The sequence below is a fragment of the Manihot esculenta genome, chromosome 6 (assembly GCF_001659605.2).
Source record: "Manihot esculenta cultivar AM560-2 chromosome 6, M.esculenta_v8, whole genome shotgun sequence".
Classification (NCBI taxonomy): Eukaryota; Viridiplantae; Streptophyta; class Magnoliopsida; order Malpighiales; family Euphorbiaceae; genus Manihot; species Manihot esculenta.
Genome location: NC_035166.2, coordinates 3,089,548 through 3,114,223, shown reverse-complemented (window position 1 = coordinate 3,114,223; position 24,676 = coordinate 3,089,548). Strand labels below are relative to the sequence as shown.

Genomic DNA, 24,676 nt, shown 5'->3' with positions numbered 1-24,676 from the left:
TTTTCCTTCTTTAAAAGATTTCATTCGTTTTTTAAATTGTTGAAAATTGTTTTCCATGAGATTTTTTAAAATTATTTTTATATGCCATACTCAAACTTAAAAATTTATAATATATATTGGTATATTATTTTTAAATATTAATTTTAATTAATATAAATTAATATTAAAATATATTAAAATATTATCCATATTAAAATATTATTTTTATCTGATAAAATTTTTTATTTTGATCATTTTTATTTTTTATGATATACATATTATAAGATTAATAAAAATTTAAAATATAAAATAAATTTATAAATTAAAATATATAAATTTTTATTTCTTTCCGGTAAAAAATTAAGAAAAAAAAAGTTAAATTAAGGTTTTTGTTTTTTGAAAGGGGAGGCCTACCTTCATCGTCTCTCTCAACGTCTGTAAGTTTGTCAGACTTCAGTGACGTGTTTGGAACGTCTGAAAAATATATAATTCCGGAGGGCGTCTCTTCCAACGACTTGTCGTCTTCTGATTTTTTCTTGTTCAGTTGTTTGTGGTTGTAACTTTGTACTGACCTACGTCGACTTCTCTCTCCGTTAAATTTATAATTTCAGTTTCTCTCCTTCAATTCCATCGTATCAGAAAAAGAGAGAAATTTCAAATCTATGGGAAAGAAATCTTCATCTTCTTCTTCTTCTGTTCTTCTATCGAACTCTAAGAACAAGAATGTTTGGATTCGCTCCAATCGATTTGTTCTTCTCATCATCGGATTCGTCCTTCTCACTTGCTTCTTTTTGGACCGCCAATCGCTAGCTCGAGATCACCAGGTTTCTGAACTTTTTCCCCTTTTTTTTTTAATTAATTGGTGCTTAAATTCAAAGTTTCTACTGCTCCTTGAAATTTCAGGTGGAGGTTTCGATATTGAATGAAGAATTGTCAGACTTACGTAGTCAGGCAAGTTTGATATTAATATTTTGTCATTCTTAATCTCAGTTTTGAATATAGTTTTGTTAATTTGATAAATTTATGTTTGCAGCTTGAGGATTTAACAACCCAACTCAAAGATTCAGGGATAGACATTCCCATTAGTGATACAAAGAGGAAGATGAAGGAAGAGGAGGAGGATGATCCTATTAGTGTTGAACGAAGAGAGAAAGTGAAAGAGGCTATGCTTCATGCTTGGACTTGCTATGAGAAGTATGCATGGGGTCACGATGAACTCCAGGTTTCCTTCTGCTCGTTTTAAAATTACACTGTTTTCTTATCCAAAATACCAACATTTATTATCTCCCATTCTCCCTTTTAGCATGACCAAGTTTTTTATTTTTCTTTTTTCTTTTTTCCTCGTTGAGTTAAATTGAAGCATCCCCAAACAGGCTGAAAACACAACCTAAGCTAGAGAATTCATAAGCAATAAAAGTTTATGAGACAACATATTTGAATTAAGATAGTAAAATCTTGTTAGTGTCAGTCAGTAGACTCAGTACCATATGCTGTTAGATTGCTTCAAAACATCTCGTCACCCTCTGTGCTTAGAATCATCTTTAAAAACATTTCTTTTGGTTCACTGATCAATCAGAGGAAAAAACTTTAAAACTTTAATGTGAAGAAAAGCATAATGTGGAGTTTGAATGAAATATTATAGCTTATCGTCTACCTGATTGGTCATCAAATGTGTTTTGCAACAATATTACATGTGGGTTTGTCTTCTATGGATAGTGAAATCTGTGACAATTGACATCATGGATGACATTGGTGATGATGTAGAAAATTTGCATTTGATGGCATGGTAGCGCTGTGGCATTGTGGCGGTTGAACTTATGATTATATGAGCCCAAGTAAAAGGGATAAATCATCTTTTACTTGGACACTTGTATTTTTTTATGTCCAATAAATAATTTTATTTACTGCAGAGGCTACTGATAGTAGCACGTAGGTTTATGAAAAGGCATGCAATAAATAAATCTGCACGCATATATGTTTTAAATAATTTTGAAGTATTTGGTGAAATAAATGTTTGTGATTCTTCTAAACAAATTCCTTAACTTCCACGGTAATTCTACCAGAATAAGCCTCAGGGTACAAATATGTCATACTTCATGCATAGGGTGACCCACAGAAACAGCCTCTCTGAAAAGCAGGGGAAAGATTGGTTACATCAATCTTACCCAGAGCCCACAAATGTGGGATTGCTTTGACACTGGATCACCCTTTTTCCATAATTTGCAAAATTTTCTCTTGTTACTTTGTGAATTTTCTTTTTTATTTGCACTGGAAATTTGTCTTGCAGGCTGAAGAAAAGGGAATTTTGTAGTGATATGTAATCTCTTCTTTGTATGTCTTTTTACATTCATGTTCATGTGCATTTTCTTCCTGAACTTGATTGCTGTGTTTTGATTCCAAGATATTCTAGCAAAATATTCCATGATTTTAAGTTAGTAATTTCTTTATTTTCCTATAACCATTATGTATTTTGGTCCGTTGCAGAATAAATCTTGAACTAATAAGCTAATTGTGATTCTATAACAGCCACAAACACGGAATGGTATTGACAGCTTTGGTGGTCTTGGTGCAACTTTGGTAGATTCTCTTGACACATTATTCATAATGGGTCTTCATGAACAGTTTCAAAGAGCTAGAGAGTGAGTTTCTGTCCTCTAAAATAACATTTACTTAGTACTTACTTTACTCACATTTGTTTTAAGCTGTGTACATCACCCAACTCCAAGCCTTATGTGATGAATTATAATGCTTTCATTTCATGAACTTTTTTTTTTAAGGTTTTCACAAAGCAAAAATTTTTAATGATTTATATTTTGATTACTTTTCCATGTTAGTTTCTGTACTTCATAACCGATGCAGATTAACTAGCTATTTTGAGACATTATTGCAGTTGGATTGCAAACTCATTGGACTTCAACAAGAATTACGATGCTAGTGTCTTTGAGACAAGCATAAGGTTGCATCACAAGGTTTTAACCTTTTTTTTTTTAAATTATTTTAGAAGTTATTTATTCTTGTATTTTTTTGCCAATTGGAAGGCATATATGCCATGTATTCTGTTTCATAATTCCATTCTCTGCTTGAATCCAGAGTTGTAGGAGGGCTTCTTAGTGCATATGACCTCTCTGGTGACAAAATTTTTCTCGATAAGGCTAGAGATATTGCAGACAGGCTGCTGCCTGCGTGGAATACACCTTCAGGAATTCCTTATAACACAATTAACTTAGCTCAGGGGAATCCACACAACCCTGGGTGGACAGGGGTGAGTTTTGAACTTTGGTTATTCATTGGTTTTTACAATTAAATGAATATTTGAAGCAAAGTTTCAACAGTCCTTTGAAGTTCGTGGGAAAACCAATTTTTACTGAATTGGACTTAAAGGTTCTGATAATCTTGATAACGTGCAATGGAGAAAAAGATAAAGAAAGAAAGCAATAGAAAAGGAAAAAAGAAAAAGATAACCATGAGGCTAACATATCTGATCACATATGTTATAGAAATCGGGTGATATTTATTTGGTTGTTCATTATCCTCTATTAGATTGTTATTTATTAGTGATCTGGTGTCAATCTTGTTTTTTTCATTTTCAAATAAAAGAAGAAATTTTATGAAGAAAGAAAGGAAATTACAAAATGGATGATGGGTTATCCTCTTACAAAAACCAACAGTTAATTACAAGTGAAAATATAAGGACAAGTGTGTATATATATGTTTGTTTATATGTATATATATGTCAGTTATATATGTATGTATGTATGTATGTATTAGTTTTGTGATCCAACACAATTTAGTTTTGTTGATGTAGTATGAGACTGAGAGAACCATGTAACTGTGATGTAGAGCCAACAGGGTGTCAGGGAATTGGATGAATAACGATTCTCAAATTGAAGAGAAATACATTCTTAATTTATTAGCTCAAAGAAATAGTCAATAATCATGATAAGAATCTCTACCATATATGTAGAGATTCTAGGCCTATCTAGAGTTATGCAACCTTACTCATATTATTGTCATAATGTCACTTTTGAAAATTAATAAAAGTTTTGAGAATTTATTTTCTCCTGAGAATTTGTTTCTCTTGTTCCTTTGATTTCTTCTTGTTCTACGTCACCATGATATCCTGTTTCTAATGCTTGTTGCCGTTGTTCAATATTGTTTGAATAGTTTGATCTCTAAATTTTTCTGCAAAATTTTATAATAGCAACCAAATTGTTGGAGAGATCATGACTTCTGCAGCAAAAAATCTGCGCATACTGTTTTGCTACTTTATGGCGTTTATGATAAAGTGTTTATCTCAGTGTTGAGATCTGTGAATAGCTTTTGGTGCATTTCCTTTTTTAGTTTTTTAACTGTAGAAACTCTATGCTTTTAGGGAAATAGTATCCTGGCAGATTCTGCAACAGAGCAGCTTGAATTTATTGCCTTATCTCAAAGGACAAAAGAGCCCAAGTACCAGCAGAAGGTATGAAGTATATCATGGTTATATTATGTCTGAAGTTGCCACCCAGCATCCACCAGTTTGTTACTCTTTCTTGTGCTGTCGATGATTCCTTTAAAAGGCAATGTGATTATCATAGCTTTGAAACCTGAACCAGACCAGAAAACCTGTAAGGGTACCAGATATTGGTTCAGGTTTGAAACACTTTATCGAAGAAAATCAACTCAGCTTGTGTGAACTGGTTGACCTAGTTGTTGTTCATACTGATTTAGCGGTTTGAATTTCGGTGATGTGGCACCTTCATGAAGTGCCGCATCACTCACTAAAATGGGTGATGAAAAATTTGTAGAGACTGAGAATTGAACTTGCATTACCAGGGCAGCATGCAAAGCTTTCCTTCAAACCAGCAATGCTTGTTTCATGACTGTATAGTAGTTCACTATTTCACTATTTTCTGCAAACATTTTGATTTGTTATATTTTCCAATTTTGGATAATGTTTACTAGTTTGATATTCTTTAATTAATAGCTTCAAATAATCAAATGCATTTGATAGTTTATTAATTGATTACTAATTAACAATGGTTGTCACAACTTACAATATTTCATATTTAAATGCAATAAATTTTTTCCCCTTTTGCCATAGATAGAATGTGAATACTTGAATCAAAAGTAAACTTTAGTATAACCTTTGATAATAAATTCTATAAATATTAGATTAAATGGTATTAAATACAGAATGTTAAAAAATGTATATATATTTTATAAAATAATTATGATATATGCTGAATGAAAAGCCGTTCATATCTATTAATCTTTGGACATGATAAACTAAGTTATTATTTAAAATTCTAATTTAATTGTCATAGAAGCATATAGTATATTATAAATTGATTATTTTTAACTAAATATCTTAATTGTAGTATTTGATGAAATTACTTATTCTCATATGTTTGTAATTAAAGTATTTAGTCAATGTAATTAATGTCTCTAGTCAAATTCTTGTTTGATCTTGGTTGAACCTCTAAATTGTGGCCCTCTTTCTTTAATGGTTGAATGGTTAGACAGGTTTTGAAATTTTGCTGATTATAGATGTAGAATCCAAGGTTTTGTTATATTTTCTTTTTGTAAATTGTATGTGCTTTGATATTTCAGGTGGAGAATGTCATCAGAGAGCTTCACAAAAACTTTCCTGCTGATGGTTTGCTTCCCATATATATTAATCCTCACACTGGAATGTCTACACACTCGGTGATTACTTTTGGTGCCATGGGTGATAGGTAAGGACACTTACAACTGAACAAAATCAATGTTTGTTAGTTGTAGCTTCAAGATAGAAGCATCGTTTAGGGGAATGTTAGCGAAACTAAGCCTATAGAAATCTTATTTGGAGGGCTTTAAGCATTGGCCTCTATGTAGTGACTTTATGCAAAGCCTTTACTATATAATTATAAGGGGCCTTGTGTGATGCTCTTTGCGAAAATAATGTCCATGACCACCATAATGTCCAACTTTTGCATAGTGGTAATTTGCTAATAGCATTACATGATGGTGTTAGGCTACAATGTTTAAGCATTTTTATATTTATTTTTTTCATGTTTGCATAAATATCAGACTATTTAATATTTTTGTGTATATGTTGTTTTGTTCTTTGAGAAATTTTCAATTCAGAACTTAAATTGAAGGACAATTTTAGTTGAAGTTACTTTATGACTAACAAATCAAACTAAAAAAAAATAAAATTCATTGAAGCATTTATATTATATCGTTTTATCAATTTCTTGAAAATATTTGCTGTATATGTAATTTGGCAATTTGAAAAGAAGTTTACATATGCCATGGTCATGGTTATTATGGTTTATCAAGGATCATTTCCACAAAATAGGAGCATTTCGGCAATTGGGATCTAAAATTATGCATGTTAGTCTAGTAGATCGCCATAATCAATAAATTACCAAGCTAAACAAATTAGCAAAATGATCTTGACCATCATCTTTCCCGTATACCATCAGACAATAAAAAGGTGCCTTCACAAATTTAGAAACATATTCATATCTTTAAAAGATTTTTTTTTTCCATAAAATTTTAGATTGACTATATTTAGGTGCGTGACCTTTTGTAATATACTTTGATACCGTTCTTGAATGATTGCTCAATTGATTCATGCATGTGATCTTTTATAAATGGATAAATCACCATATGTCACAATTAGTTACTAAATCATATTAAAGCAATTAAATTTCTATCAGATTAAAAATCCTAAACTTTTCTTTTTGTAACAATAAAAAACTAGAGTCGAAATTTGGTCAAAACTCAAATTAGAAGTATAATGTGATAACTATATTGAACTTTTCTTTAATATATTTTTTATGCTTAGGGGCACAACACTTTTTCTCTCCTCTCCTTTTTTTTTTTAGCTGATAAACACAAGGAAAAGCGTGACATGAGGAAAAGTGTAACAAATTCTTCCTCTATTCTTATTTGTTGCTCTATATAAGCAGGAAAATATATATTTAAAATGTGTAATCTTATTGCCCTGTCAAAATTATTTTATTGAATTTGATCAGAATTTAGTTTGTGATTTATTTGGGGGTTAAGGTTTAGTTTTTTTTTTATTTATTTTGTTGTTAGTTATTGTGATTTCATTGTCACAAAAGTCAATGTGTAGTGGCTTTTAAGAGAAACTGAAATTAAATGTTTTTAATGGATTTATTGTTAAGTTCAGTGAATGGACAAAATTAACCTTCTTGTAAATTGAACGATCAGTGCACTTAACATGGTATTAGAGTTTTCTTGACTGAAACCAAATGATTTAGCATTTAATATGAAAAACCTGTGTTACTAATTTATTGATGCTCATTTTTTGATAGAATATTGAACTCATTGGTCAATTTGGAGGTGGTGGAATCCTTAATATATTTCACATCTGAAGCTTTTGAAGGAAACAGCTATTTAAATTTCACAGTTATAGAATAGATAATTTTCATATCTATGACATGCTAGTAAATTTTGCAAAATGTTCTCTTGTAGCTTCTATGAGTATTTACTCAAGGTTTGGATACAAGGGAACAAAACAGAAGCCGTAAAGCATTACAGGTATTTTTTTTCCTTTTGTGTATTTTTTTAAAGTTAAATGATAGGCATGAATAATAGATGAATGCATGTAAAAAGCGTATTTATGTGGCTGTTTTGCTAATTCCTACTCATAGAATGGTGTAACCACTTATTAGGTTGCACAAGTGTTAATCACATCATTGTTTGAAAGTTGCAAATACCTTGTTGGAAATGATGGGATTTTCCCTTAATTCATGGGATATATTTATCAGAAAAATCATGTGATTGGTTAGTAAAATCGTTGATTTCAATTAATGCTTGTATTAATGAGTGATTTATGTGATGCCATAAATATATGAATCTTCAATCTTCCATTATAAGTATAGACTTTATGCAAGTAAAATATAGCTCTTTGAGATTTTGTATTTTTAGATTTGGTTCTTGATAGTTGAACCACATACTCTTTTTATTTTCTTCTATCTATCTTGCCATTCTAAATTTCAACATGGTAACACATCCTAGATTTTGAGTTATAAAGCTATTTTCTCCCAGTCTCTTTATTCATTTTAGCTTAGAGTTTGAGTCCCAAAGCTATTTTTCTCACATATTCTCCTCCTCCATTCTAGCTGAAGGTTTAAATCCCAAGGCTATTTTTCTCCTACATTCTCATTCTTCTTCATTTTAACCTAGGGTTTTGAATTCCGAAGCTATTTTCTCCCAAATTCCTTTCTTCTCAAGAGGGAGCATTTCAAGAAGAATGACAATTATAAGAAACTTATGTGATTGATTAGCAAAATCGTTGGCTTGTGATTTAAGGGTTGCCGTATATATCTTATATCTTCCATTAATAAATTTGAATTTTTTAAGTATTATGCTTACATACAAGTGAATAAAATGTAGTCTTTGAGAGTTCTCTATAGATTAATCATGTAAATGCTTCTCTTGTTATTTTCTTATGTCTTTTCTATCATTCTAAATTTCAATAGATCCCAAAATTGATGTAGTATAATATAACAAAGATGTTCGGAAAGAGAAAAGATGGGTGACTTGTTCAAAACAAAGTAACAATTACTTTGTCACGTAAATTATTTATACTTTACGGAAATTTTATATTTTACTTTAAATTTTTTGTAAAGAGAATTGATTTTTCAGAATCAATCATATTACAAAAAATATATGATGTTAATGGAAATTGAAAATAATTTTAAAGAATATATAAATATATTTTTAAAAAAAAATTGAAATCTATAATATTTATATTATATATTTTATAATTTTATATGCAATGATATATATTTCTGTAAACTAATTATTTTATGAGAAAATATTAAATTAATAAAAAATTGAAATCTATAATATTATTTTTTATTAATAATAAGGTTATTAGTTTGATATAATTTTTATTTTCTTAATTTTTATCAAAATATATTTATATAAACATCAATTATTATTATTTTTACATGTTTTCCGTAAAATGGTTACTTTGCAAAAATAAGAATCACTTTACATAAATTTATAGTAAAAATATATAATTTCTGCAAATCAATTTATTTTTGTAATAAAGTAATGTTACTTTATTTTAGAGCAAGCATAGAAATTCTTGGAAATAATATGTTAAGTACCTCAAATAGGATCTCGTAGTAGGTCAATTAATTGGAAAATCTTAGGTCAATTAATTGGAAAATCTTCCTAACGGAAAGTGACTTTCCATTGTTAGTGTTTATGCTTTTCCTTGGGGAACCTATTGTGGAATATGATTGAGAATTCGTTTGAGAGGATTCCTTAATCTCATAAAAACTGTTGGATAAATTTTCTACATGCTTTATTAATAAAATCAATGCCTTTTTATAAGGAAGACAACATCCATTAAGGATTACATCAAAATTTGAATTCAAAAAATACTTCCTGTCTACTATTGAAATTTAAAATTTAAACTAAAAGGTAGAAAGCCAGAATCTTGGAGATAAGATGTTGATCCTTTATTTGCTGAAACAACTTTGACTCTAGAATTTGTCAAATAGAAGGAAAATGTACATCCACAACGTTTAACTCCTTGGACAAAAAGCTTGTCCTCAAGCCTAAAATTTGGATAGTCAGCAGGAAAATAAAGCAAATTCTTCCATGTGCCATCATTTGGAGATAACCCCATCCAATGTACTAAAATTTCCCTTGTCATCTGGTTCAATAATAGGAGACTTCCATCAAGAATAATTTTTGTAGAATAATGGCTGATCACAGTTGTAGCAAAGTCCTTAACTTGATGTTCAGCCATTTCTGCACTGCCAAGCAATTTGACAAATGGAGTTGAGGTACTTTCCACACTTGAAGATGCTGCACCATCATTTCTCTTAGACTTGCGAGTTAAACCTGGAGCAGATGTTGCAGACTCTTGAAAAGACCCTTAAATTGTATCCAATTGTCCGATTGATCCAGTTATTGTTTCTTCTCGACTGTTCAAGCAAACTTCATCCCAGCAACAAAATTGGGAGAGTTACGCAATTCCGCCTCAAGTCGAATAATCTCATATAATCCTATAGTAAAAAGGTCAATTTATTGGTCAGTTCGGACGGTTGTCACCCTTGCCAATAAGGATTGAAATTGGCATTGGTTATCTTTTGCTGATCCAACTTGCTTCAGGTTCACTAACTCTGCTAAGGGATTGCTGCTCAAAAGAGGGCCAAATCACAAGTTGTAGTGCTTCTTGAACGCTGACCAGGTCGTCTCAGATTCCTTCTGTTCAAGTCTGTGAAATGAAAATTGAGCCGCACTAGTAAGATGGAAGCTAGCTAGACTAACTTTATTTGCTTCTGCCATTTGTTGATTGTGAAAGAATTGTTCATAACGATAATCTATCTAAGCGGGTCATTAGAAGTTTTTAGCATATCATGATACCACATATCTTTTTGTCCTTTCATTAGGTTGTTGATCGAAATTTTGTTGGTTGGTTGTTCCATCTTGGTTTCGCCCTCCTATAGAAGGTTTGGATTAGCTCAGAAAGTTGTCCAACTAATTCATTATAATGTGCCTTGGATTGTTGCGTGAAAGAATTTTGCTTCTCTTCTAAAGTTGATGGATCATTTATAACCCTTGAGCTCTGATATCAAGTTGTTAAGTACCCTTGAGCTCCGACACCAAGTTGTTAAGTACCCTTGAATAGGATCTCATTGCAGGTAGATTAACTTAAAATCTTCTTCATGCCGGGCTGACTTTCCTTTTTTTAGTTTTTCTGCTTTTCCTTGAGGAACCTATTGTGGAATACAATTGAGAAATTGTTTGAAAGAATTCTCTAATATGATAAAGCTGTTGGATAAATTTTTTGTATGCTTTATTAATAATAAAATCAATGCCTTTTTATAATGAAGGCAACATCCCATAAGGATTACATCAAAATATGAATGAAAAAACCTTCCTACATACTACTGAAGTTTTAAAAAATCCAACTGAAAGATAATAAGCCATAATTTGGAGATAAGATGCTGGTCCTTTATTTGCTAAAATAACTTTGATAAGCCAGAATCTTGGAGATAAGATGGCGATCTTTTATTTGCTGAAACAACTTTGACTAGAATCTGTCAAGTCGGAGAATGCACATCCACAACAGAATAGGAAAAGAAGCAAATGAAGGAGAGTGAAATTTGTTTCACTTATGCATTACTGTGGTATTGACTATTGAGTTTACTTATCATCTTTTCTTGCACTATTGAGCCTCTTGGTACATTTAGAATGGATTTTTTTGGTATTGACATGAAGTAGGTGCCCATAAATTTTTTCAAATTTGCTACTTATTCAATTTAGGAATTGTGGAATGTAAATGGAGGTCAAGTGCTCTGATGTTCTGCTATGTGGCTATTTGGCATATTTGGATGAAGAGAAGTACCATGAACTAGGAATAATACTCCTCCATCCCATAATTTTTATTCATTTTTCATTTTTTTGTTGTCCCAAGATTATTGTCCACTTTTCTTGTTTACACTATAGTAACGTATAAATTGATTATTATAACCCTATTTAATTTTATCTTATTTTCAAGAAAATTCTCTAAACATCTCTTAGTATTTAATAAAATTTAATATCTTTAAGATGAGTATAATTGAAAAGTTAATAAAAAAATATATTTTTCTTAATGTGTGAAAAAATAAAATGGACAAAATTATGGGATGGAGGAAGTATTTTTTAGTTATCATGTGACCAAATTGTTTCCCTTGATGACTTAATTGTTTCCCTAGCATCAACGTGGTCAACATTTGATTATTTAAATGTGGTGTCGTCCTTGTTGGATGTCAAAGTTTTTGAAATGTTTTAATTTGCAGATTATTTATTTATTTTGTTTATGTGTTATGCTAGGATGATTTATTTGTTTCTTATAGCATTCTTCTTTCTTTTATATGGTATTTTTTATTAAAATAATATAGCAACAAAATTTGAAGATAATGTGTAATGTTCACCTGTCTGCTTGTGGGAAAGCGTCCCACGATGGGATACGGCAAATCGGAATTGTATATGTTATAGATTATAGGAAATAAATATATTAATATAGGAAGTAAATATTGATAGATGGGTTAGTTGCTTAATCTTAGGGATTGTATAATTATAGACTTGATTTTCTTTCCTGTTTAGATACCGTCTTTTATATATAAATAGGTTGTAATCTTTATTATGAAATACAACAACAACAAATAAATATTATCTTTCTACATGGTATCAGAGCCAGGTTTGTAGAGATTTATTTTCTCTCTTGTCAAGTTTTAAATTTTTTGAGACTCAGGACTCCTGTTCTTTTGTGTTATCCATCTAGGATAATATTTGTCTCTCACCGTTCACCTAAAGAGGATGCCAAAGTCGCCTTGCAGCTCCCTTGTTAGATTTGTGGTTCGTTTGCCGTTTGGGTGTTGGGTGAAGGCGTCTTTTTGATATTATTTATTTGGGTTACCCATAAAGAGTAACTTTTGGAGACTTAGGGCTCTGTTTATTTGGGTTACCCATAAAAGAGTAACATTTGGAGACTCAGGGTCTGTTCATTTGTGTTACTCATAAAGGGTAACATTTAGAGACTTAGGGCTCTGTTCATTTGGGTTACTCATAAAGGGTAATATTTGGAGACATAGTGCTCTGTTTATTTGGGTTATAACCCAAAGAGTAACATTTGGAGACATTTAGAGACTTAGGGCTCTGTTCATTTGGGTTATTCATAAAGAGTAACATTCAGAGACGTAGCGCTCTGTTCATTTGGGTTACTCATAAAGAATAACATTTAGAGACTTAGGGCTTTGTTCATTTGGGTTACTCACGTAGGGCTCTATTCATTTGGGTTACTCATAAAGGGTAACATTTGAAAACTTAGGGCTCTATTCATTTGGGTTACTCGTAAAGGGTAACATTTGGAGACTTAGGTCTATGTTCATTTGAATTATCCATAAATGGTAACACTTGGAGACTTAGGACTCTGTTCATCAGGTATTGTTCACGGGAATTATTCATCAAGTATTGTTCACGGGAATTATTCATCGGGTACTGTTCACGAGTACTGTTTCTCGGGTACTGTTCACGAGTACTGTTCATAGGGTACTGTTCACGAGTCACGAGTACTGTTCACAGATTCGAAATTCTATTCACAGTAAGGCGTTTTACCAAGTTGAGAAAATGTGGTCTCCCGTTCTAGTGCTGAACCTGAATGTCGAGTCATGGCAAAAACCGTTTGTGAAGTTTTGTGGGTACGTCAATTATTGGAAGAAGTTGGGTTTACAAATTCGGTGTCTGTTAAGTTGTATGGGACAAGTTGATTATATATGTAACAAGTTGAGCATGATTAACATTTATGCTCCAACTTGAGGGGGAGTGTTATAGATTATAGGAAGTAAATATATTAATATAGGAAGTAAATATTGATAGATGGGTTAGTTGCTTAATCTTAGGGATTATATAATTATAGACTTGATTTTCTTTCCTGTTTAGATACCGTCTTTTATATATAAATAGGTTGTAATCTTTATTATGAAATACAACAATAACAAATAAATATTATCTTTTTACAGTATATAATAGTTAGCACGAAACTACTAAATAACTTAGTTTAACCATTTTGGGTCAAGTGAAAAGTGGATCATAAAGTTATTTGGGTCAATTTGGGCCGGACTGTTTCAATTGGTATCAGAGCTACTCTGGGTCAGAAAAATTGTGCAGAGCTAATGAACCTATGAGGAAAGGTCTACCCGTGTGAGACGAAGTGAAGCCGCCGAGGTACTAGCGAATCACAAATTCCAAAGGTCTGGACCTAATTTAGCAACTGTATCCGATTCAGTCGTCGCAAATTTAGCAAGAGTGAGTGTAATGTTCACCTGTCTGCTTGTGGGAAAGCGTCCCACATCGACGAAATACGGCAAATCGGAATTGTATATAATAGATAGCACGAAACTACTAAATAATTTGGGTTAACCATTTTGGGTTAAATGGAAAGTGAGTCCAAAAGTTATTTGGGTCAGTTTGGTCCGGACTGTTTCATAATGTTTCTTTATTCTTACATCTTAAAGGTGTAACACATAGATACATGGAATGTGGCATTCTCGAGTCATGGTACGTGTGTGTGTATAGTACACGTTATACTACCTAATTAGATATAGGGTACATAATGGGTAGGCTGTTGGTAGCTCAATACACTACGTGATAAGCGAATTATATTTGTTCAGTACTTGAATTATATTTATGTGGAATGCTTCATTTTTCAATTTTACTTGGCATAATATATTAATAAAAAAATTAAAATATTTGATTTCATATAAATAATTAATTAACATAATAATATTTTTAACACAATAGACATATTATTCAAAATTTAAGTCATATTACTATTCTTTAAATATTAAAATAATATAATTTTGAATATTTAAAATATAATTAATAATTAATGGTATTTGTTAAATTTGGGCCAGGCCTAACTCACCCCAAAAGCTAGCTCAAGGAGGAGGAGTGCCTATGGCTCATATAAGGGGCACATTACCCCTTTCCATAACCGATGTGGGATTCAACACATCCCCTCACGCCCAGAATTTTTTACTGGTGCGTGACACATTTATGGGGCGCCCAATATCGGATGGGGAGGCTCTGATACCTTGTTAAATTTGGATCAGGCCTAACTCACCCCAAAAGCTAGCTCGAGTGCCTATGGATATAAGGGGCACATTATCCATGTTGAGATTATTTCTGTAAATAGCCTAGATTTGTAGTGGTAATTAGGGATATGATTGTGTGATATGATTGGGATATGATTAGGCTGTATTTAGAGAATTAATTTATTTTCTTACCTAGTGTGTACTCTTGTAAGTAGTATATATACCCCAATTGGCTTGAGGGGAATAATCAAGTATTTTCTCTCAAATCTTCTGCTCTCTTTTTCTTCCTTTCATCAAAGTTTCATGGTATCAGAGCCAAGAAATTTAGTTCACCTTTGAGTTGCAGATCTGACATCTTGCTTTGATGACTTTCTGGAAATCAGTTAGTCTCACCACCCAGCCCATTCTCCACGCCGGCCTCTGATCTACTTTCCAGCGAAGCACCGCCTCCAGACGCGCCTCCACGCGCCACCTCGCACAGAACTGTTTCCGACCACACGCCGGCGCATGCACCACTTTTCGGCGACCGTTTCACGCTGGTGATTCTTCTCCCCGCTTCGCCCGGCGCCGGCGACCAAAGCCCAGTTGGTTCGGTCGTCAGATCAGCTCGCCTTCACACGTCTTTCACCCACACGCAGATGCGTGCCCCACTTTCCGGCGACCGTTTCACGCCAGCGATTCTTCCCCCAGCTCTGCCCGGCGCCGGTGATCAAAGCCCAGTACGTGCGGTCGTCAGATTTATTGTTCACAGGCGTTCTTTTTGGCAGATTTGGCTCCTTTTTGCAGATTCGGGTCCCTACTCGATCTCTTGTTGTTTTAGAATCTCTCGACATGTCTGAGAATCAAAACACCCTCAATACAGATTCAGATTCAGTCTCCATGGCTCAATCAAATATTGCCCATTCTGGTAATTCTTTTACTTATCTAACCAAGTCTTTACCCATTGGTTCATGGATCCTCGACTCTGGTGCTTCTGATCATATCTCTAGTAATCCCTCTCTTTTCTCTACTCTTGTTTCACCTTCCACACCATCTAAAGTCACATTAGCTAATGGTTCACAAACTCAAGTTAAAGGGATCGGTAACATATATCTCCTTCCTTCTATCCCTTTGACTAATGTTTTATTTACTCCAGACTGTCCATACAACCTAATCTCTGTTAGCAAATTGACTAAAGATCTTCACTGTTCAGTCATTTTTACTACTGAATCTGTGGTTGCAGGACCGGAGTACTGGAAAGATGATTGGAGCAGGATATGAGTCACAAGAATTGTACTATTTTTCCACTTCTAACTCTCCAATTGCTTTTATGTCTTCCACCTCCGCTGAATTCATTCATAGTCGTTGGGGACATCCAAGTCTGAACAAGTTACAAAAATTGGTTCCTGGCCTCTCTTCCTTGCCTTCTTTAGAATGTGAGTCTTGTCAACTCGAGAAGCAAACTCGAGCTTCTTTTCCCAAGCGAATCAATAATAGGGCTAGTTCTATGTTTGACATTGTTCATTCAGATATTTGGGGTCCAAGTCGGGTTAGTACAACTCTGGGATTTCAATATTTTGTTACCTTTATTGATGGCTATTCTCGTTGCACTTGGCTTTTTCTGATGAAGAATCGTTCTGATTTGTTCCCTATTTTTCAAAAGTTTTATGTTGAAATCCATAATCAATTTGGTGTTCGCATTAAGATACTGCGAAGTGATAATGCAAGAGAATATTTGTCTTCTTCACTAATTTCTTGTCTACTCAGGGTATTGCTCACCAAACTTCTTGCTCTTATACTCCACAACAAAATGGAGTTGCCGAACGGAAAAATCAGCATTTAATTGAAACAGCCCGCACTTTACTCCTACATCACAATGTTCCGTTACGTTTTGGGGGGGAAGCTGTCCTTACCGCCTGTTACTTGATTAACCGAATGCCTTCCTCTATTTTGCAGCATCAAAGTCCTCATTCTGTCCTATTTCCTAACCAGAATACCACCCAGTTGTCTCTGCGTGTTTTCGGATGTATATGCTTTGTTCATGATCATACTCCTGGCAAAGATAAACTCCAACCCAAATCAGTTAAATGTGTCTTTCTTGGCTATTCACGGCTTCAAAAAGGTTACAAATGTTATGATCCTACTACTAACAGATATTTTGTGTCTGTAGATGTCACCTTTTTTGAAACCTCTCCTTACTTTTCTTCTAGTCCAACACACAAAACTTGTCCCTAGCGCTTTGCCTGTACCTCCGGCTCCTATTTCTTCTTTGCCGCAAGTGTGTCCATCTCTCACTCCTATGCCACCTCTTCAGGTCTATACATGTCGGTCTCACCCATCTGCTAATAACAATGACATTTCTCTCCCTAATGCAGGTACTTCTAATGACTCACCTCCCGTTCTGTCATCACCTACTTCGGTCATGCCTTCGACTACAGCCGCTACTCCTCCTCTTGCTCTTCGAAAAGGTATTCGCTCTTCCCGAAATCCTCATCCCATTTATAATTTTGTGAGTTACCATCGTTTGTTTCCTTCTTATTATACTTTTGTCTCTGCTGTGTCTGCTGTCTCCATACCCAAGACAGTTAGAGAAGCATTAGATCATCCTGGTTGGTGTAATGCCATGGTTGAGGAAATGACTGCTTTGCATAACAATGGAACTTGGGAACTGGTATCCTTACCACCCAGTAAGTCTACTGTTGGTTGTCGATGGGTTTACACAGTTAAGGTGGGACCTAATGGCAAAATTGATCGCCTTAAAGCTCGCCTTGTAGCTAAAGGTTACACAAATTTTTGGGCTTGATTACGGTGATACTTTCTCTCCCGTAGCCAAAATAGCTTCTGTTCGCCTCCTTATCTCATTGGCTGCAATTAATCACTGGATCCTGCATCAACTGGACATTAAAAATGCCTTTCTTCATGGAGAGCTCGCTGAAGAAGTTTATATGGAGCAACCTCCAGGGTTTGTTGCTCAGGGAGAGTCAGGCTTAGTATGTCGTCTTCGGCGCTCTTTGTATGGGCTAAAACAGTCTCCTAAGAGCATGGTTTGGACGATTTAGCACTGTAGTTCAATAGTTTGGAATGTCTTGAAGTAATTCTGATCATTCCGTATTTTTTCGTTATAATGGTGATAGATGCATCTACTTGGTGGTCTATGTTGATGATATTGTCATTACAGGAAATGATCATGATGGAATCTCTCAGCTTAAGCAACATTTGTTTAGTCATTTCCAAACTAAAGATCTGGGGAAACTGAAATATTTCTTGGGAATTGAAGTGGCACAGTCTAAAACAGGTATTGCAATTTCTCAACGGAAATATGCTTTGGATATATTGGAAGAAACATGTCATATATTGGAAGAAACAGACATGTTACACTGTAGACATGTGGACACTCCCATGGATCCAAATGTTAAGCTTGTTCCTAAACAGGGGGAGCCACTTAAAGATCCTGCTAGATACAGAAAATTAGTCGGCAAGCTCAATTATCTCTTTATCACACGACCAGATATTTCCTTTGCTGTAAGTGTGGTTAGTCAATTTCTTCAAACTCCATACAGTAGTCACTGGGATGCAGTCATTCGCATTCTTAGATATATCAAAGGAGCTCCAGGACAGGGTCTACTCTATGAGGACAAGGGTCACTCACAAATTGTTGGCTATTCTGATGCAGATTGGGCAGGTTCCCCTTCAGATAGACGATCTACTTAAGGAATTGAAATATAGTGATACTGGCCAAATGAAGTTGATATGTGATAATCAAGCTGCCCTCCATATTGCATCAAATCCAGTTTTTCATAAGAGGACGAAGCATATAGAGGTGGATTGCCATTTTATTAGGCAAAAGATTGAGTCCGGATGCATTTCTACTAGTTTTGTCAACTCAAATGATCAGCTAGCTGATGTTTTCACAAAATCACTTCGAGGACCACGAATTGAGTATATTTGTAACAAGTTTGGAGCATATGATATGTACGCTCCAACTTGAGGGGGAGTGTTGAGATTATTTCTGTAAATAGCCTAGATTTGTAGTGGTAATTAGGGATATGATTGTGTGATATGATTGGGATATGATTAGGCTATAATTAGGGAATTAATTTATTTTCTTACCTAGTGTGTTCTCTTGTAAGTAGTATATATACCCCAATTGGCTTGAGGGGAATAATCAAGTATTTTCTCTCAAATTTTCTGCTCTCTTTTTCTTCCTTTCATCAAAGTTTCAGTATTTATGTTTTCAAAATATTTTCCAATAATAAGTTAATTAAAAGTGTTTATAGTTTATTGTATACCAAGACTATCTCAAGACCTAAAACACCCCATGTACATATAATACCAAAGCATAGAAAAGAGCAAAAAATAAAAAATAAAAAAACCACCATTTTGGGTGCTGCTATTTGTTGCTGCTTGTCCTATGCATGGCTATTGCTTCTTCTTCAGTCACAGCTATTGCTACTGCTGCTACTTCTTCTACTTCTTCTTATGTGCATGGCTGCTATTTTCTTCATCTATACTCATCTTTTTCCTTGTTCATCCTTTTTCCTATTCCTTTTCTGCCAGAACTCCAACTTTGGAGACCTGAGTTAAATCCCCTAGCAATTTGGGACACAAGCGTTCCGTGAATTGAAATGTATGCCTCAGATTGGGTTGGGGGTACCCAAGGGTGTGACTGGTGAGTGAATCTGGTAACTATGGATCAGTTGTTATCGTCCCTTGCAAATTGCAATCTATCGATTGAGAAGAGTTATAAAATTAGATATACATTGATAGCAACCATCATATGTAGCACTTTCTTAATCCAACTGATTTAACTTTCCTTTCACTTTTCCTTTGAGCAAAAGCTCTTCCTTTTGCTGATGTTGGTTTAGTAAGGTCGAACAGTTGAAGGAAAGGTAGCTGCACTTGCTTGAGTGCAGTCAATTGAGGCTGATCTGGTTCTTTCAGGTTTGGTTGTATCTATTTTTAAGTTGTTCTGACCTGGTCCAAAGCTTCTAGAATACGAAGTAGAGCGACAACCCTACACGCTCTTGTTCAGTGGAAAAGCTTTTCTTCAAATCAACTCTTTCCCCTTATTTTGGTTTCAGCTTTCTTTAGAGGTCAAATCTTGCTGTGATGAGGTTTATTGCAGCTGGTTTGGTTTCCCTTCTAACCATACTTTTAGGGGTAGATTTCCCTTAATAGCTTTTCTAAGAAAGAGAGAAGATATGATCAAGTCAGAAACATTCTGACATATCTGATACCAGATAATGGCTTGAAAAACCAGATGACATCTGAATTGTGTTGATCTCCTCTACAAAATTCACAAAGGGGGAAGGCTGAGTACAGCAGTATTACTGTATGAGGATATTGCATGCAGTGTATTACAACTGTAGAGTTTGGATGTTATTGTCTTTCTGGGAATTATTATTTACCGCGCCAAGTGGATGGATTTTAGTTCATAGAACACTATGCTTAGATCACAGAGTTGCAGCTGCCGTTTGTGTTATTTCCTATGCTGAATTTTTTTTGCATTGGCTTATCATCCTAGCACATTAAGCTTAAAAGAAAACTTGGGATGAAGTACGTTAGTTTCATTAATTAACCATTGTAATAATGTGATTACGTTCAATATTATTAGTACTGTCACATCATTATTGTTAGCACTGTCACATCATTGCCGTTCTGTTCTTTGCCCCATCATCTTTGTTATTTGGATAACTCTTGAATGAATAGCTATGTTGATATAGTCTGTGCCAATGAATACTTGCAAATAGAGAAATGTGGGAGACATCAATGAAAGGTCTGCAAAGCTTGGTTCGAAGAACAGCACCATCATCCTTTGCATACATATGTGAGAAGAATGGAAATAGGATCTCTGACAAGGTAGTCTATTTGGAGGAATTCTTTAGATCATTTGATTTCTGAGTTGTTATTTGTGTTTCATATCCTTTTATTGTGTGTGCAGATGGATGAATTGGCCTGTTTTGCCCCTGGCATGTTGGCTTTAGGGTCTTTTGGTTATGACACTGGAGAAGCTTCAAAAATGTTATCACTTGCAGAAGAGGTATCACTATCAATAGTAGTTATTTTATTTTTATACTCTTTTCTAGTCAATATATATATTTTTTTCAATTAGCATTGCAACAACCTGAATAGAAAAGCACTCTGCCAATTTTCTTTTCTTCCCAACCCTTAGCATTAATGCTCCGACATTATTATTCTACCTTCATTCCCCTGAAATTTGGATAAGGGATCTGCTGGATTGCTTCAAGAGAAGACTGTTGTTGGAAAAGCGTGAAGTCCAAAACCTGAAACGCAAGAGTGTGGGAATGTATATTATTGTCTAAGCAAGTAGCTTCAATCTAGTCCAGAAAATCAAGAATTTTATGAAATATAACAATGTTGCATTCCACATTTATGTAAAATGACATAGCAAAAAACTTGACTGTTAGTGTGTAGGGCTAGGGTTTGTAGTGCCCAAGAATTAGGACTTCTGGAATAGGAGACCTGATTTCCTTCAGAAAAACCCTTTTAAGAGAGGAGGGGCCACTGGCAAGAAAGCATAAACTATTCTAGGGCTTGAATAGCATCACAACTCAAAAACAAAAGCATAATTTCTGGGATTTTATTCATTGTAAAACTGAATGAGCAATGCAAGCATATGTATCCAAAGACTAAAATGTATTCTGAAACTTTTTGACTTTTCTTTTACTAGGAATTTTAGTACAACAGACTCCTTTATTTGGTTAGTATTTTTTCTACGACTCAAAAGAAAAGTAACCTAAAGACCTATAAAACTAATATGGAACTGACAATATTACAGAAGTACCCATGCTGAATGTGCTCTGTTGAATCCTCCAAACTAATTAATCCAGCTCCCATATGGTGTTGCCTTATTTTCTATGTCAAAATGCAAATGTGTCTTTCCTTCTCTTTGGAGCTATTCTTTCTCAAGTGTTAGTGAGAACCCGAGGTTCTGGTGGTGCCAAAGTGCAAAATGTATATTTTAGAATATTTGGATATTTCAGAATAAGGTATATTTTTTAGCATCATTTAAGCTTCCATTTTTATGGGCATGAAAGAGATCAGTAAACTAATCTAATTGGTTTATTTCTCTTGTAAATATGTTCCAATTAATTTCAGGCATCATACAAGCCAAAGTGTTTAAAACAATTTGTCCAATTATATTGCTTCCTAAATCATTGCACGCATGTTGATTTGTGCATCTTTTTGTTGTGTGTTTGTACGTATGTGTATCTTTCCAATCTGCACATTTATTTTTAGCTTGGATGCTATTTCTGCTTCACGTTTGACTGGATTCCTCTGGCTGTCATGAAGCTTGCATGGACTTGTTATAACTTCTACCAGTCGACAACTACAAAATTAGCTGGAGAAAACTATTTCTTTCATGCTGGACAGGTTTCATACACTCTCCTACTCTACAAAGTTGTTTTAAATATCTTGTGCTTGGCAGTGAAAGATCATAAAAATTGTAGGACATGACTGTTGGGACCTCATGGAACATTTTGAGACCTGAGACTGTTGAGTCCCTCTTTTACCTGTGGCGTTTTACTGGCAACAAGACATATCAGGAATGGGGTTGGAATATTTTCCAAGCATTTGAAAGGAACTCGCGCATAGAGACAGGATATGTTGGACTCAAGGATGTAAGAGTTTTCAAACCCATAGATTCAATGTTAATAGTCATTGGTCTTGGACGTGCACACACAGAAACACACTACTGATCCTAATTGAGGGCTCGCTTTGTATAGTTCAAATTTTTTTCTGTACTATACTTAAATAGGACACAGTTTTGATCGCGTCTCGGGAAGGGTATGACTCGACATCAGTATTTGTTGTGGATACTTCAATTACATATTTGGAATGTGGTAATGTCAGTTCTCAACTCCTGAACACAGTTACTCGCCATGCTTTATGGTGGTGTAGTGACCAATTTTCTGGCAGGCAGGCACACTGCTTACTTAGGGTTCAATTTGTTATTCATATGAAGTGTGCTTGAAATCACCAGTGAACTATATGTGTTGGTAATCCGGATAATCATGGGATGTCATATTAGTTTAGTCTGGAGCACGTTGGTGCCCTCTCATTTGTGTTCTACGGGTAGAAAATTGGAGCACAGGGGTTATTGAATAACCTATCCAGCCTATTGGATTGGAGATTTTCAAAATCATGTTAGCTAAGGTTGTTTGAAGTAGGAAATTCTGAACTTGAGTCTTATGTTTATCCATGATTTGAAATTCTATGTAAAATTTCAAATCAGGGCTCAACATATACCATTAATATGTTTGTGTAATATCCACCTGTGCTATGTACATGCATGCAATGGAAGAATCTACCTTTTTGGCTTGTTAGTTTTTAGTGTCACTTTTGACTTGTAAGATGATTTTGCTTTCGGAAACTACCCTTTTTAGTTTCTGTAGGTCATACATATCAAATTTAAAGTCAATTGAATATTATAAGGCCAAAGACATAAATTGGCTCATGAACTTTGCTTGAATAGTCTTCTGCACCCTCGACTTTTATTATGATCTATTTGACCCTTATATTTTTATTTTTATAAACAGTAAATTCTTAATAAAACAAAAATTTATTCTATTTGTTGCACACATGCTAATATGTAAAACATACTAGTATCACTGCTAATTTCTTTTGAACTTTTAACCTTATTCTGCACTTGCTTCTCACCCATTCTCAAATAGCAGTTTTTAACCACATTGACATTATTAAAAGGCTATGTTAGCATTTGTGTGACAATTCACTTGCCTTTTATGTGTGAGCATTTATGTGATCTGTTAACCTAACAAATTTGTATGTAATAAGTACAAAAATAAAAGTTGAGACAGGTTTAAAATGGAAGTTTGGGGTGTTGCCAGACCTTAAAGTGACAGTACAGAGTTAATTATGCATTTGGCCAATATTAGGAAGTATTTCAATTTGTGCATTCGGCCAATATTAGGAAGTATTTCAATTTTTTTCACCTATCATATATCATTCAATATGAGGAGCTGTATAGGCAGTGTAGTTATTCTGATTTGCATAAATATTACCATATCTGTCTACGTAGTCTAATGTTTGGTTGGTTACAAGAAGTTTGAATTTGGTACATGTTGATCCTTTCGATTTTGTCTTCTACTTCACTAAATCATAGGGATAATGGCACTGGCAAATGCTTTTTCCATGGTTTTGTTTGATGATGGCTTCTGAATTGGTTCCTACGAATGAAGCAATCTGATATTTCACACTAAATTGCTCTTCCCTGTGTTCTCAGGTGAATACAGGTGTGAAGGACAACATGATGCAGAGCTTCTTCCTTGCCGAGACACTTAAATATCTCTATTTGCTGTTTTCACCTTCATCTGTCATCTCCCTGGATGAATGGGTGTTTAACACCGAAGCCCATCCCTTGAGAATTGTGACTCGTGATGAGAACGTTCAGTTTGATAGACAACAGGAGTTGCCAACTCGGCTTCGTGGCAGGAAGGAGGGTCGATCAGGATAAAATCAGTTTACATCCTCTCAAAATTTCGGGTTAAGCTACGGTGCTTTTCTGAATGCACGTGGTTTAACCTCAGGATAATTCAGGTCTCCCATCCCATAAAGATTGGTGACTGCTAGGATTCATATCGACCTTATTTAAGCAGCAGGCAGGTCTGAACTCTTGCGGCACCATTTAATTCGAACTCAAACTCAATGAGCATGTAGTAATAGAAGTTGAGTATTACCTTGCAATGTTTCAAACGATCATCGAGCTGTTTTGCATGAATATGGAACTCGGACAAGCATGTTGTAATAGCAGTAGCTGAGTATTACTTGCAATTTTTTACATAAACAAGGGTCCGAATCTGTAACCAATTTTTCTGCTGCTTATAAAACCACAAATATATGAATCTAATGTTGCAGATTTGTGCTTTCAATTGAATTTGGATGGAGAATTTGAAAATCTTGTCCCTTGGATTGAAAAACAAAGATAATTTTATGTAATTATTTGGCAGCTAACCTCAAAATCAAACCAGCTAAACAGAATGAACGATTCATTCATGCTTGTGTAAAAGGAAAAAAATTTCTGGAATAATGAATATTATATGTATCATAATACTTTTCACTTGCATTTGTCTATTTTCTTT

The 24,676-nt window shown here is 34.2% G+C and overlaps 1 protein-coding gene across 2 annotated transcripts; it reads left to right on the top strand.

Moving 5' to 3' along the window:
* The first annotated feature begins 389 nt into the window (after positions 1 to 389).
* Positions 390 to 24,466, top strand: LOC110617126 (mannosyl-oligosaccharide 1,2-alpha-mannosidase MNS1). Of its 2 annotated transcripts, XM_021759736.2 has the most exons (14): positions 393 to 803; positions 883 to 930; positions 1,013 to 1,201; positions 2,506 to 2,618; positions 2,870 to 2,935; positions 3,070 to 3,241; positions 4,352 to 4,441; positions 5,572 to 5,696; positions 7,447 to 7,512; positions 20,306 to 20,414; positions 20,497 to 20,595; positions 21,870 to 21,950; positions 22,028 to 22,198; positions 23,821 to 24,466. In XM_021759736.2, the coding sequence occupies exons 1-14, from the start codon at positions 642 to 644 to the stop codon at positions 24,049 to 24,051; spliced, it is 1,722 nt and encodes a 573-aa protein (XP_021615428.1). In that variant the 5' UTR covers positions 393 to 641; the 3' UTR covers positions 24,052 to 24,466. The 2 variants fall into 2 exon arrangements, with proteins under 2 accessions (XP_021615429.1, XP_021615428.1); XM_021759737.2 differs by lacking the exons at positions 21,870 to 21,950; positions 22,028 to 22,198 and having other exon boundaries at positions 390 to 803.
* The last annotated feature ends 210 nt before the right edge of the window (positions 24,467 to 24,676 follow it).